This window comes from Chelonoidis abingdonii, chromosome 6 (assembly GCF_003597395.2).
Source record: "Chelonoidis abingdonii isolate Lonesome George chromosome 6, CheloAbing_2.0, whole genome shotgun sequence".
Lineage (NCBI taxonomy): Eukaryota > Metazoa > Chordata > Testudines > Testudinidae > Chelonoidis > Chelonoidis abingdonii.
Window position 1 is genome coordinate 13,849,949 of NC_133774.1, and position 12,650 is coordinate 13,862,598.

At 43.0% G+C, this 12,650-nt stretch overlaps 1 protein-coding gene across 1 annotated transcript in view; it reads right to left on the reverse strand.

Annotated features, from left to right (window-relative positions):
- Nucleotides 1-12,650, reverse strand: part of LOXHD1 (lipoxygenase homology PLAT domains 1) — a 297,238-nt gene that overhangs the window by 269,009 nt on the left and 15,579 nt on the right. The window contains exons 5-6 of the mRNA XM_075066837.1: nt 11,319-11,492; nt 7,888-8,083 (exon numbers count right to left, since the gene is read on the reverse strand). Coding sequence (XP_074922938.1) covers nt 7,888-8,083; nt 11,319-11,492 — 370 coding nt within the window. The remainder of the gene's footprint in view (nt 1-7,887; nt 8,084-11,318; nt 11,493-12,650) is intronic.

Sequence of the window (12,650 nt, forward strand, 5' to 3'; positions counted from 1 at the left end):
CATTCTGGACTCCACAACTCCAAAGCGAGTTCCTTTGGACTCGACATGGCGAGCCGCGGACATCGATCCCGCGCGGTGAAGACGGGTGAGTAAATCGATTTTAGATATTCGACTTCAGCTACGTTATTCACGTAACTGAAATTGCGTATCTAAAATCGATTTTACCCCATAGTGTAGACCAGCCCTAAGGGAGTTGTAAAAGGCTGAGATATGACTCTTAAGTTTACATGTGTGGTATTCTTTCTGGGGAGTTGACTAAGTGTGTGAGTGTACACCAGAATCTGGAACCTCCTGAATCTTACAGTGCCAAGAGCAGAGCTTAATTTGTGCCAGGGCTTGCCTTTTGGCTTGGCAATTAATAGCCCCAGCACCTCTAGGCTTACCACATCAATTATGAAAGGAAAAAAATTGCTTGAGCCCCTGCACCTAATTGCTTGAGCCCTGGCATCTCTTCCACTCTTCTACCCCCTCATACCTCTCCCCTCCCAGGAAGCATTCCCAGATCTAATTTTCCCCCCAAAAAGACTTTTATTACATTCCCCAGAAAATAAAATTGCCACCCACGACTCAAAGATTGTAGCAACCTCCAGTTACAGTTCAAAACCCCCTTTGTGATTAACTTAGATCTCTATAATCAACATGTCAGACTCCTTTGAAATTTGGAGTGCCGCAGGAGGGTGCGTGATAGGGTTAGTAACCCGAATTTGGGGTCATTTGAACTAGGGGTTGCAGAGATATAAACCCAGAAAAGAATAATCATTTTTCCAAATATTTCTAGGTGGGTTTTTTTGTTCAGAGATAGAAGTCAATTTATTGATGTGATGCAGGTCAAAATGGTCTCAGTCTGTTGAGTTTTACCGAAGGCAGTGTGTGACACCCACTAAATCTGCAGGGGATGCAAATTGAGAGTGATATTTAAGAAAATGTGCACTTTTACAGTGCTCATGTGCCAATACAGAAAAACAGCTAGAGGGTTCCATTCCCACTATTTTATATGCTTTAAAGTGCAACCCTTTCAAGTACTCTAAAATCTGACCTGTTAATTTGGATTGCTTTGAAATTTGTGGCTCAAGGGGGTTTAGGGTAGTGTTATTTATCAAAATTTGGGGTCATTTAACCGAGAGGGTTGAGTTTCATCCCCTCCATCCCTCCAAAAATGTTTTTTCTCCTGCTTTGTGCTGTTAAACTGAGGTACTAATGACTGGATGGCTCAGAGACCTCATTGAAACTGATGGCTGTGAACTCATCCTTCAGTTGACATAACAAGTAGAAAGTTGCCCTTGAAACAGAAGACATGACATAAGCTTAACTACAGTGGAGCTGCTGTACCATTAAAATCAAGACATATTTTGAAGAGGTGTTATTGTTCCTTCAAAAAAAAAAAAAGACAACTATTCCAGAGACACTTTACCATAATGGGCTCTCATTTTAGAAAAGAGGAAGCCAAGTGGGGACATGATAGACATCTACAAAATCATGAACAGTGTGGAGAATGTGAACAGGGAAGCGTTATTTACCCCTTCACAACAATCTGGGGTCACCCAATGAAATTAATAGGCAGCAGGCTTAAAACAAACAAAAGGAAGTGCTTCTTCACACAAAGCACAGTCAACCTATGGAACTGGTTGCCAGGGGGTGTTGTGAAGGCCAAAATTATAACTGGGTTCAAAAAAGAATTAGATAATTTCATGGAGGATAGGTCCATCAATGGCTATTAGCCAAGATGATAACGGATTCAAGCTGCTCTGGGTGTTCGTAAACCTCTGACTGCCAGAGCCTGGGATTGGACAACTAGACATTATTGATCATACAATAATTGCCTTCTTCTGTTCATTCCCTCTGAAATATCTGGCACTGGCGATTGTTGGAAGAAAGGATACTGGGCCAGATGGACCCTGGCCTAACCCAGTAAGGCCATTCTTATGTTCTTATTTTATGCTCAGCAACTGCCAGGAAATATTACTGTACAGCAGGATGATGCCCCCTGTCAACTCCGTTAGGGAGCCACCGTTTAGTGCCCACTGGCTTGCAATATGCTATAGGCCTGTGTTCAGTTTGTCCCTAGAAGGTGCTGCTGAAGAACGCAATGTTTTATAAAAATCAGATCCCAATCATTTTACATCTACTGTACAATATGCATGATTATGAACACAGAGACCTATTGTATGTACACCACTGCACTTTCGTTACACATATTTAAAGGCTCAAGTACTTAACTGGCAACAGACTATTCCCCCCAGTTTCAAAAGTGCAGAGCACTCTGCAGCTTCCCAAAATTAAAGGCCACTATTGAAAATGTGGACCTCTGCCCTTATAGCATAACAGAAGCTGTACATTTCTATAGCACAGCTGACGTCTAGTATAACAGTGCTTGCAGCCCTGGACATTAACCTTTAAATACTTACCCTAATTAATAAATAAAGCAAGGAGATGCCTATTTTTAGGCAGTGCACTGGTGGTGACCTGACTGCCAATTAAGGTTCACAATAACAAGTCTTGTTCACAAAGGGAAACCTGACCCTGAACCTTTCTGATTTTTCTTTATTAAAATGTAAAAAGAAACTAGTCAGGATTCACTTGTGCTGGCAGAAGGAGGTGCAAATTACAATTTCCCATGCCAGCCTGGTCAATGCCGTCCGCAGGGGAACTCACCCCTGGGGAACACTGGCAACATTTTTAACACTACCCTCCCCTAAAAGTTCAACCATGCTGGGCAGCTTGGGGTTCTGCAGAGGTTTCCACAGTCTCCTCCCACCAGAGACTACTGACTTCATGTGTCAAATCAGCACATCCCAGGACATCTTTAAGGGCGCTAGAACAATGTTCACATTGCGGGTGCTGAAAGCCGTCGCTCAAAACTGTAAACCCTGTATGTGATTCGGCTGCTATTACTACTTCAAGTCAGGGGGTATGGACAGCAGTTCTGCTCTCAGCGACTGCGATATGAGTGGTCATAGCTGGTGGTTGGAGCATGCCTACTGATTAGAGCAGGCATCGGTAGCCAGGAATCAGCGCCCAGGGTCAGAGTCAGAGGTCAGGAATCAGCACTGAGAGTCAGAACCCAGTTACCTGGAGCAAGGCAAGGCAGGGGCCAAGGCTGGGAACAATCAGGCACAGGCGCTGTCACAGCCATGGGAAAATGCTTTGAGCAGCTGCTAAACTGCATCTGCTGACCTGTCCGCTCAGGTGGCATAGCCAATTACGCAGCCTACTACGGGCCAGCTGTGTGCATTCAGTAGCCCAAAGACTGGCTCTGCCACAGGTCCTAATTCCCAACACCTGAATATCTCTAGTATGCATTTTCCCAATATTTGCACCTGCACTGGCTGCCTCAATACCTATCCTGGCAGCCTTTCCATTGCAGACAGACCTAGCGTGAATCTGCCACACCACATGTCAATGTTAATATTGCAGGAAAAATAAGATGTGACAAACTCAGGAAAGGTAAAGTTAAACTGATTTTTTCTCTTTACTCTCTTCCCTGTAAATAAAAACACAAGGCAAAATGCTGTGAGTCAAGGCTGGCCTCTGACCTTTAGCAATGATGTTATTCCAGCACTAACAGCAGCATTAAAATAAATTGCAGTTGTGTCACCTTCAATAGCAATCTCATCAGCCTTCCCGAGCTAAGTTGGGTGCATATGTGAGAATATCTAATTCAGTATATAAACATGAGAGACCTCCAAGGAACAGCGAGGCACTGCAGAAAATGGTGTTAGTGATTCAATAGGTGGCACTAAATAAGTGGGTAGATTATGGTTTTCCGCCTATACAACTCCCCTTGATTTACTGGAGTCCCAGGAGAAAAGGAAGATGCAGGAGTTCAACACCTCTGAAAGGCTGGCACTTATTTAAGTGCTTAACCTTAGGCATTCAAGTTTCATGACTTTGGCCTAAGTGACTTGCCCAAGATCATTCAGGAATCTGTGGCAGAGCCGATAATAGAATGCCCATTCATTTTCTTGAGACCTGGTGGGTGAGATAATACCTTGTATTGGACCAACTTCTTTTGGTGAGAGAGAGAAGTTTTCGAGCTTACATGGAGCTCTCAAGACCTGAAAAAAGAGCTCAAGCTTTTGAAAAGTTTGAAAGCTTATCTCCCTCACCAACAGAAGTTGGTCCAATGAAAGATATTACCTCACTCACCTTGTCTCTCTAACATCCTGTGACCAACATGACTACAACTACACTGCAAACATTCATTTTCTTAACGATTGTTTCACTTGCTGCTAGTGGTGGTTATGAGTTTGTACAGATCACACTGGAGATTGTTATGATTACTATGTGTGGGGATTGGGAGCGTGCGTGAACACTCTCAGAACAAAACCCTATGAAGTTTATAGTGCAGTTTTAACAAATAAAACCATGTTAGGGAAGACAATACTGAATTTATGCCTTAATTCTGTCACCCAGTTGTGAAGATGGGCCACTCTCTACACACGTGGTCTCATTAAAGTGTGTGTGTGTGTGTGTGCGCGTTTGTGTGTGAGAGAGAGAGAGAGAGAGAGAGAGACAGACAGACAGACAGACATTGTACTCCAGTGGCTGACCTACAAAAAGGCTAAAGGGAGCTGCGACTTGTGGAAGCTCGGAAGTTTGCTCTTAAACTACAGGCTATCGCCGCTTGACTTCTGAGCTGACAGACCAGGTTTCTAGTCCCAGCTGCCCATTTGTTCATGTGTATGATTTATATGCAGTAGTTGTTCCTGTTGTCTCCAGATCATTAATTTATTTTACCACAAAACTAGGCAAGTGTCACAAAATTATGTCCTGAAAAGTCAAGGCTCAATAGGGCAGAAATGTGGTTTAAAGGACACCATCTACATACTCACTTATTCTTAAGGTTTGTTATTTCATAGAATATCAGGATTGGAAGAGACCTCAGGAGGTCATCAAGTCCCACCCCCTGCTCAAAGCAGGATCAATTCCTAACTAAATCATTCCAGCCAGGGCTTTGTCAAGACTGATCTGACAAAACCTCTAAGGAAGGAGATTCCACCACCTCCCTAGGTAACCCATTCTAGTGCTTCACCACTCTCCTAATGAAAAAGTTTTTCCTAATGTCCACCCTAAGCCTCCCCCACTGCAACTTGAGACCATTATTCCTTGTTCTGTCATCTGGTACCACTGAGAACAGTCTAGATTCATCCCTTTTGGCATACCTCCTTGCAGGGTTAGTCATTAAAGGCAGGCTTTAGGAGTACAATCCCGCCCATTCTTCGGCTTTCTTGGTGGCGCACTAACGAATCCCAGTTACTCATTCAATGCCTCGATAGGTTCAGGGTGAGCATACACAGACCGGCCACAATGAGGTCTAGTAATCGCAAGGGTTTTGGTTGCCCTTCCACTAGACTCTTTCATGTTTCCACATCCTTCTTGTTACTGTGGGCCGCAAAAACTGGAAGCACAGTGTACTCAGATGAGACCTCACCATGTCATAATAGAGGGATGATCAGCTCCCCATCTGCGGCATACCCACTTATACAGCCCAAATGCCGTTAGCCTTTTTGGCAACGGGCACACTGTCGACTCATTATCCAGCTTCTCGTCCACTGTAACCCTATGTACTTTTCTGCAGTACTCTGCTAGCCATTCGACCCTAGTCTGTACAGTGCATGGGATTCTTCCATTCCTAAGCAGGACTCTGCACTGCCTTGTTGAACCTCATCAGGTTTCTTTGGCGCCAATCCTCTCATTTGTCTAGGTCCCTCGGTTGTATTCGCTATCCCATCCCTACCTCCAGCATATCTACCACTCCTCCCAGTTTAGTGTCGTCTGCAACTTGCTGAGAGTGCAGTCCACGCCATCCTCCAGATCATTAATGAAGATATTGAATAAAACCGGCCCCGGACCGACCCTTGGGGCACTCCACTTATATTACTGGCTGCCAACAGACATGGAGATCATTGATGACTACCCATTGAGCCCGACGATCTTGCCAACTTCTATCCACCTTATAGTCCATTCATCCAGCCCATACTTCTTTAACTTGCTGGCAAGAATACTGTAGGAGACCGTATCAAAAGCTTTGCTAAAGCCAAGGAACAACATGTCCATGCATTTCCCTCATCCACGGAGCCGCTATCTCCTCATAGAGGCAAAATTAGGTTAGTCAGCATGACCTGCCCTTGGTGAATCCATGCTGACTGTTCCTGATCATTTCCTCTTCTCTAAGTATTTTAGAATTGATTCCTTGAGGACCTGCTCCATGACTTTTCAGGACTGAGGTGAGGCGACTGGCCTGTAGTTCCCCAGATCCTCCTCCTTCCCTTTTTTCAAGATGGGCACTACATTAGCCTTTTTCAGTCATCAGGGAACTCCTCAATCACCATGAGTTTAAAAAGATAATGGTCATGGCTCTGCAATCACCATCGCCAACTCCTTGAGCACCCTTGGATGCAGCACATCCAGCCCAATGGATTTGTGCTCATCCAGCTTTTCTAAATAGTCCCGAACCACTCTTTCTCCACAGAGGCTGGTCACCCCTCCCCATGCTGTGCTGCCCAGTGCAATAGTCTTGGGAGCTGACCTTGTTTGTGAAGGACAGAGGCAAAAAAATCATTGAGTACATTAGCTTTTTCCACAAAAAAAATCCCTTCCTTTTGTTCCCCCCCCCAACTAAAGGGTTGGCCCCTTTACCTTCATTCAGTAAGGGGCCCACACTTTCCTTGACTTTCTTTTTGTTTCTAACACACTTGAAGAAACCCTTCTTGTTACTCTTAACATCTCTTACTAGCTGCAACTCCAAGTGTGATTTGGCCTTCCTGATTTCACTCCTGCATGCCTGAACAATTTTTTTATACTCCTCCCTGGTCATTTGTCCAATCTTCCATTTCTTGTAAGCTTCTTTTTTGCGTTTAAGATCAGCAAGGATTTCACTGTTAAGCCAAGCTGGTCACCTGCCATATTCACTATTCTTTCCACACATCGGGATGGCTTGTTCCTGCAACCTCAATAAGGATTCTTTAAGATACAGCCAGCTCCCCTGGACTCCTTTCCCCCTCATGTTATTTTCCCAGGGGATCCTGCCCATCAGTTCCCTCAGGGAGTCACTGTATTTAAACTGTATTGTTCTCTTATAAGCTTGAGAATAGAGTTCATTCCTTACCAGTTCTGCCTGTTTCCAACCAGTAATTATTGCTTACCTCTTCTGCCACCTTCCCATATCCTATTTTATGTAGAGTGCAAGCCAGCCTTGCTTTGTATTATTTATTATTGTTGTCATTTTTTTTCAGTTAGTAAATCTCCTACTGCTATGTGTTTTTAAGAAGAAACACTCTGATGGGATCCTGAAGCCAATATTTTCAATCAGGAACACCATTTATACTATTTAAGTCTAGTTAGCTCTGCGTCCCAGATTCTACAGCAACCCAGATGGATATGCATAGCCCAGGAATATCACTGTGTCAGTTCACAACAAGAAAAATGTGCATGAACTTGGAAGTTTTCCTGCCTCTCATTCACAGTTTGGAATTAAATAATAGTGTAGTGACCTATGCTTAGATTCCCAGATACAAGCATGACACTAAAGCAGGCAATAAAAATTCATGATGAGTATACAAGCCGACATCTGCTGTACAGAGCAACACATTTCAGTCTAATGTGAAAGGGAACTGCATTATCTATCTTTACATTTCACGTTACAACATGTACAGTTAGATACAGATAACCGGTAGTATGTTAATAAAAGGAATGTATCCCCACCTCGTGATGGACGCAGGGAGTCCTATCCTCCAATTATTATGTCATGTCTCTGTACGTATGTATGTGCTTGCATGAAACATTACCACCAAGAAACTGAACATTGCACACTGGGGTGTACATGGGACAGGCAGGTATTTACCATGAAAGAAATCCTCCTTGCAGAAAGTGCGGCACTGTGCTTACCTGTGTGGTCAGGTTTTCCATCCACAACAGCGAGTCTGCCTTTGCCATTGGGCATAAAGGTGCGACTGAGCTGGCAGTCAGTATGATACAATGACAGCCACTGTCGACATAGGAAGTGCCAAGTCTTCTCACGGCTTGTATTGGTCACAGTTATCTCCTCCACATACCAGGCCTGCTGCTTCTCTAGACCATCATGCTTAAACAGAAACATGCAAAGCCTTAAAAAGTGAGATTACAGGGATGTGAGGTCTAGTGAAACTTCAATACACACACACTGCATGTGTTACATGTATGCATACATCTACGTGCCATAACGTCCATATACTACCCATGCATACACAGACACACACAAATCTTAACACCTATAGGACATGCCACAAGACTTTTCATTTAGATATTGTCCTAAAAGACTGGTGGTGACCTGTAAGGGCTTGAAATTTGGCACAAGGTCGGCCTAGAGTCAGGAACGTGTCTTTTGTCATTGTTGTGAAAAACATCCAAATTTGTCCAAGTCGTAAGCCCCTGAAAGGTGCAATTCACATATGAATTTTGTTAAAGGCTGGCAGCACAGGCTATCCTCCATCCTCAAAGAGCTCCTATGGATTGTTCAGACTTCACATGCGCCATCTCCACACAGCAAATGACCATGCTCCAACTCAGAGCTACAGGAACGGAGCAAGACTTTTCCTGAAATTGCTGCTGCTGCTTCTTCTCATGTTCTTGTCACAAACCAGATGTTTTTCCAGAACTATGAACAAGTGATGGCTCTTTCCATTGCTGCAGCAAAAGCCCCCTTTGTACAGGTTTCCTCAAAGAGTCAGGAAATGAGCAGATGCTCCACAGTCAGCACCTCAGCACACTCGCATATATTTGTGTTATTAGAATAGCCGCATTTGATCATATTAGCTTTTGCTCTGCCAGTTTGCATGTGCAGGTGGTTCAGGCATTGCTATGTTGACCAGTCTGTGTCGGCCTCTCTGGGGTTTCAGATCTATATAGTCTTTCATTCCATAACCTCAGTCATGCGTTGCCTGGAGGCATTGTAGAAGCATGTACATTGCAGTCCCTGTCAGATTCTTATGAATCTGCAAATTCTGCTGCTCGTCTTGTCACTAACAACTTCAAACAAATATCATGCCCCTCCCAGCTGTGACACATTCTCCTTGCTCTCAAGTCTGGTCTTTCCTGGCCTCTCAATGACCCTCCTCCTCTGCATCCTGATGTCTCTTTACCATGGAAGACAAGGAGGAAGTTGAATGACTTGCTCAAAAGCAGAGTAGTAACAAGAGAAGAAAGGAGGACAGGAACAGACAAGAACAGAGGCAAATATGATGGAGGACAGGAACAGCAGTGGGGTCAAATACCAGGGAGGAGTTGAGGGAGGAGCAGAAGTAGGGAAAGGACAGCTAGGAGGAGAGGCGCACAAGGGTCTATAGCCACTAAAACTCACCTGGAATTAAATCCAGTGTTCTTGATTCTCTACATTCCTTCCTTGTTTAGCAAATATTTGTGAATAAACACTTACAAAATGTGTGTTTCTTCCAGCTCTAGCTGCTGGTCCACAAAGAATATAACAACCTTCTACTACAGGGATTGGCAACCTTTGGCACGCAGCCCGCCAGGGTGCTTACCAGGGTGCCTGCCAGGCCAGTTTTTTTACCTGCCGCGTCCACAGGTTCAGCTGATCACGGCTCCCACTGGCCGCCGTTCCCCACTCTAGGTCAACGGGGGCTGCAGGAAGCAGCAGCCAGCAGATCCCTCGGCCCGCGCCACTTTCCGCAGCTCCCATTGGCCTGGAGCAGTGAACCACGGCCAGTGGGAGCTGCAAGCGGCCAAACCTGCAGATGGAGCAGGTAAACAAAACCAGCCCGGCTCACCAGGGTACTTACCCTGACAAGTCGTGTGCCAAAGGTTGCAGATCCCTGTTCTACTGCTACTAATAACTCCATTAGCTCAAGTGACAGTGGTTTGTGCTATGGGTCTAAAAGATCCAAACCCTATTAAGGACCTGCATGGATGTCAATATTTCACATAATGAAATCTCTGGTTTGCTGTTTACTTTTTTAAAATTAGTGTTGCACTGGATGTTGTTAACGGCTGCCATCAAGCAGAACTTGGATCTACAGACTATCAAAGACCTTATTAAAGTTGATGGGTGTGCTACCTACCATTCTTTTAGACTAAATGGAAGGAATGAGATAGCCTGAGACAACAGAAACTACTAGGCAAAGCAATTGGTCACATGGTAAAGACTGAGCAGAGTGAAACCATGTGGTCTGAGGGGTTTCCCTGAGACGGTTGAAAATGCTGGAGCAAGAGGTTTAACTGGTGCAGCTGTGAGTGGGTCTGCATGAGTGAAAGGCAGAGAAGCCAGCAGACAGACCGTAACATTCTTTAAAGAATTTTTTTTGTAGTAAAACCAACACCGCATAGAGCTCTTACTACTCTATGTATTATCCAGTTTCACTGTGGTTCCAACAGAAAGAAAGCTATGTAACAAAAGAGCAACAAAATCAACTTCTTAAATTTTAAAAAGAAAAAATGGGTCTGGTCATTTGTAGGAGTAAGACTCTACGGAAACACTAGCTACACAAAAAGTCAATGTCAGCAATCTTCATGTATTAGGAAGAAAGCATCCCTCCATCATAGTATTAGCTCCAAGAGGTTTGAGAGGGATATTTATAGGTATTTATCAAAGATAGGACTCAGGACTCTGGGACATTGGAGATACTCTGTGATGAGAATTTTTATGTTCCTTTCTTTTCCTTTTTTAGTATTCTCCCTCTCAAACCTTTCTCCAGCCTCATCCCCATGTCATCAATTCAAGCTGTCAAAGAAAAAATAATAATTGTTGAATTATTTCTAGGCCTTAATCCAAAACACACCAGATCTGAACACCTCAAAATGTTGGGGGGGTGCAGATCTGAATTCAATTCTCAAAGTCCTAACTAGCTCCTATTGGTTGACCCAAAAAATCCCTGAAAGGTTTTTTGGTTTTATTTTCCTTTTCTTGCTGGAGGGGAAGAACTTCTTAAAATTGAGACCTGGGTCAGAATTTTGCAATTTGTCTCTATCACAGGGTTTCTCTCACTGCTATACCTTGTCACCTAATTGGGAAGATTGATTTGCTGTTCCCATGCATGACTTCTTCTTAAATCTATAGCCTCCAAAGTTAATATTATCGCACAGTCAGACAGTTTTATTATCTTTATCATGCTTTTGCATAGCATGAGTAGAAGATGAGTCACAACTTATTCTTCCTTCAACTCACCTCTGGTCTATCGAGCTGTGATTGCACTTCACTTTTCAGTTAATTATGTGAGCCTCAGTTTAAAATACTGTAAACAAGTGACCCATTCAGATCTATAAAATTATATATATTTCCCCCTCATAGCAAATTACACTAATTTCAAGTCACAAAAAATGGTTACCTCCAGGGTGATGTTTTGGATTTCTCCAATTTCTGGACCATGAATTTTAAAGGTATTAATTGACCCTTTGGAGACTTTAAACACAGCTGTTTGTTGAGATACATTAGATCCAGTTTTCTTATATAAACGTGTCTTGCTGAGTTTTCCTTTAGAGCCCTTCATCTTAAGAAATACCTAAGAAAAATACAATAAATATCCCTGCATTAGTAACTCAGCTACCTTAAAAACATTTAAGATTTCATTGTCTAGGAAGATATGGTAAGCAAGTAAATGACTCACTTTTGTAAGACCCTGATTTGCATCTCACTTGTACTGGTTTCACGGCAGTGTAACTATAGATTTGATTGAGGTTGTTATGGATTTACATCAGTGTATACGAGATTAGAATCTGGCTCTAAATCTCTCAAATAAATGCATTCTAACATCGTCTGTAGTCAATAGTTTAGCCACTGACTTCAAATGGAGCAGAATATAAACAGTTTGTACATATTATAAAGGGAATTAAGTCATAGACTATCACGGTAAGAAGGGGCCTCTGGAGGTCATCTAGTCCAACTCCCTGCTCAAAACAGGACCAATCCCCACAAAGATTTTACCCCACTTCCCTAAATGGCCCCATCAAGGATTGAACTCACAACCCTGGGTTTAGCAGGCTAATGCTCAAACACTGAGCTATCCCTCCTCCCAAATCACAACATTTCAACTTGTATCATGAAATCACCCACTTCCCCGCAACACAAAGCTGCCCTATTTGGATCAGTCAGTCCCTTTGTATTTACTCTTACGTTACATGTCAACTAGACCTTATTTCTGTAGCTATGAAAATAGGCAGCCATTGTCCAGGCTTCTGAGCACATCAGAACATATATTTTTAATTGATTCCTTTAAGAACATGTTGCTGAACTTTCAAAAGAAAAAAACTGTATTTGACCCAAAGCCAACCATGGAAAATTCCAGCCTAGAATGAATTTGTTTGAGAAAGTTATGAATAACTGAAAAGCAGGTGAAAGTGAAAGGGAAGAATGGAAGCTTCAGATTATAAAAAGTCACAGCTGTTCCTAGTATAAAACCACCAAAAGGGACTGGTACCCATATCCTAGCAAGAACATTGCTGTTAGAAACTCTGTTCCAGTATGTTAAATACTGTCAAGTCAACTGTTTGGTTAAAATTGTCTCCCACATTCTAATTAACTGAAAGCTAAAAATATGGTTAAAATGTTTGTCATAAACAGATAAGAAAAGTTAATAGCACAGAAGTACTTTATATCTCTTTGACTATAAAGGGTTAACAAGTTCAGTAAGCCTGGCTGTTACCTGACCAGAGAACCAATC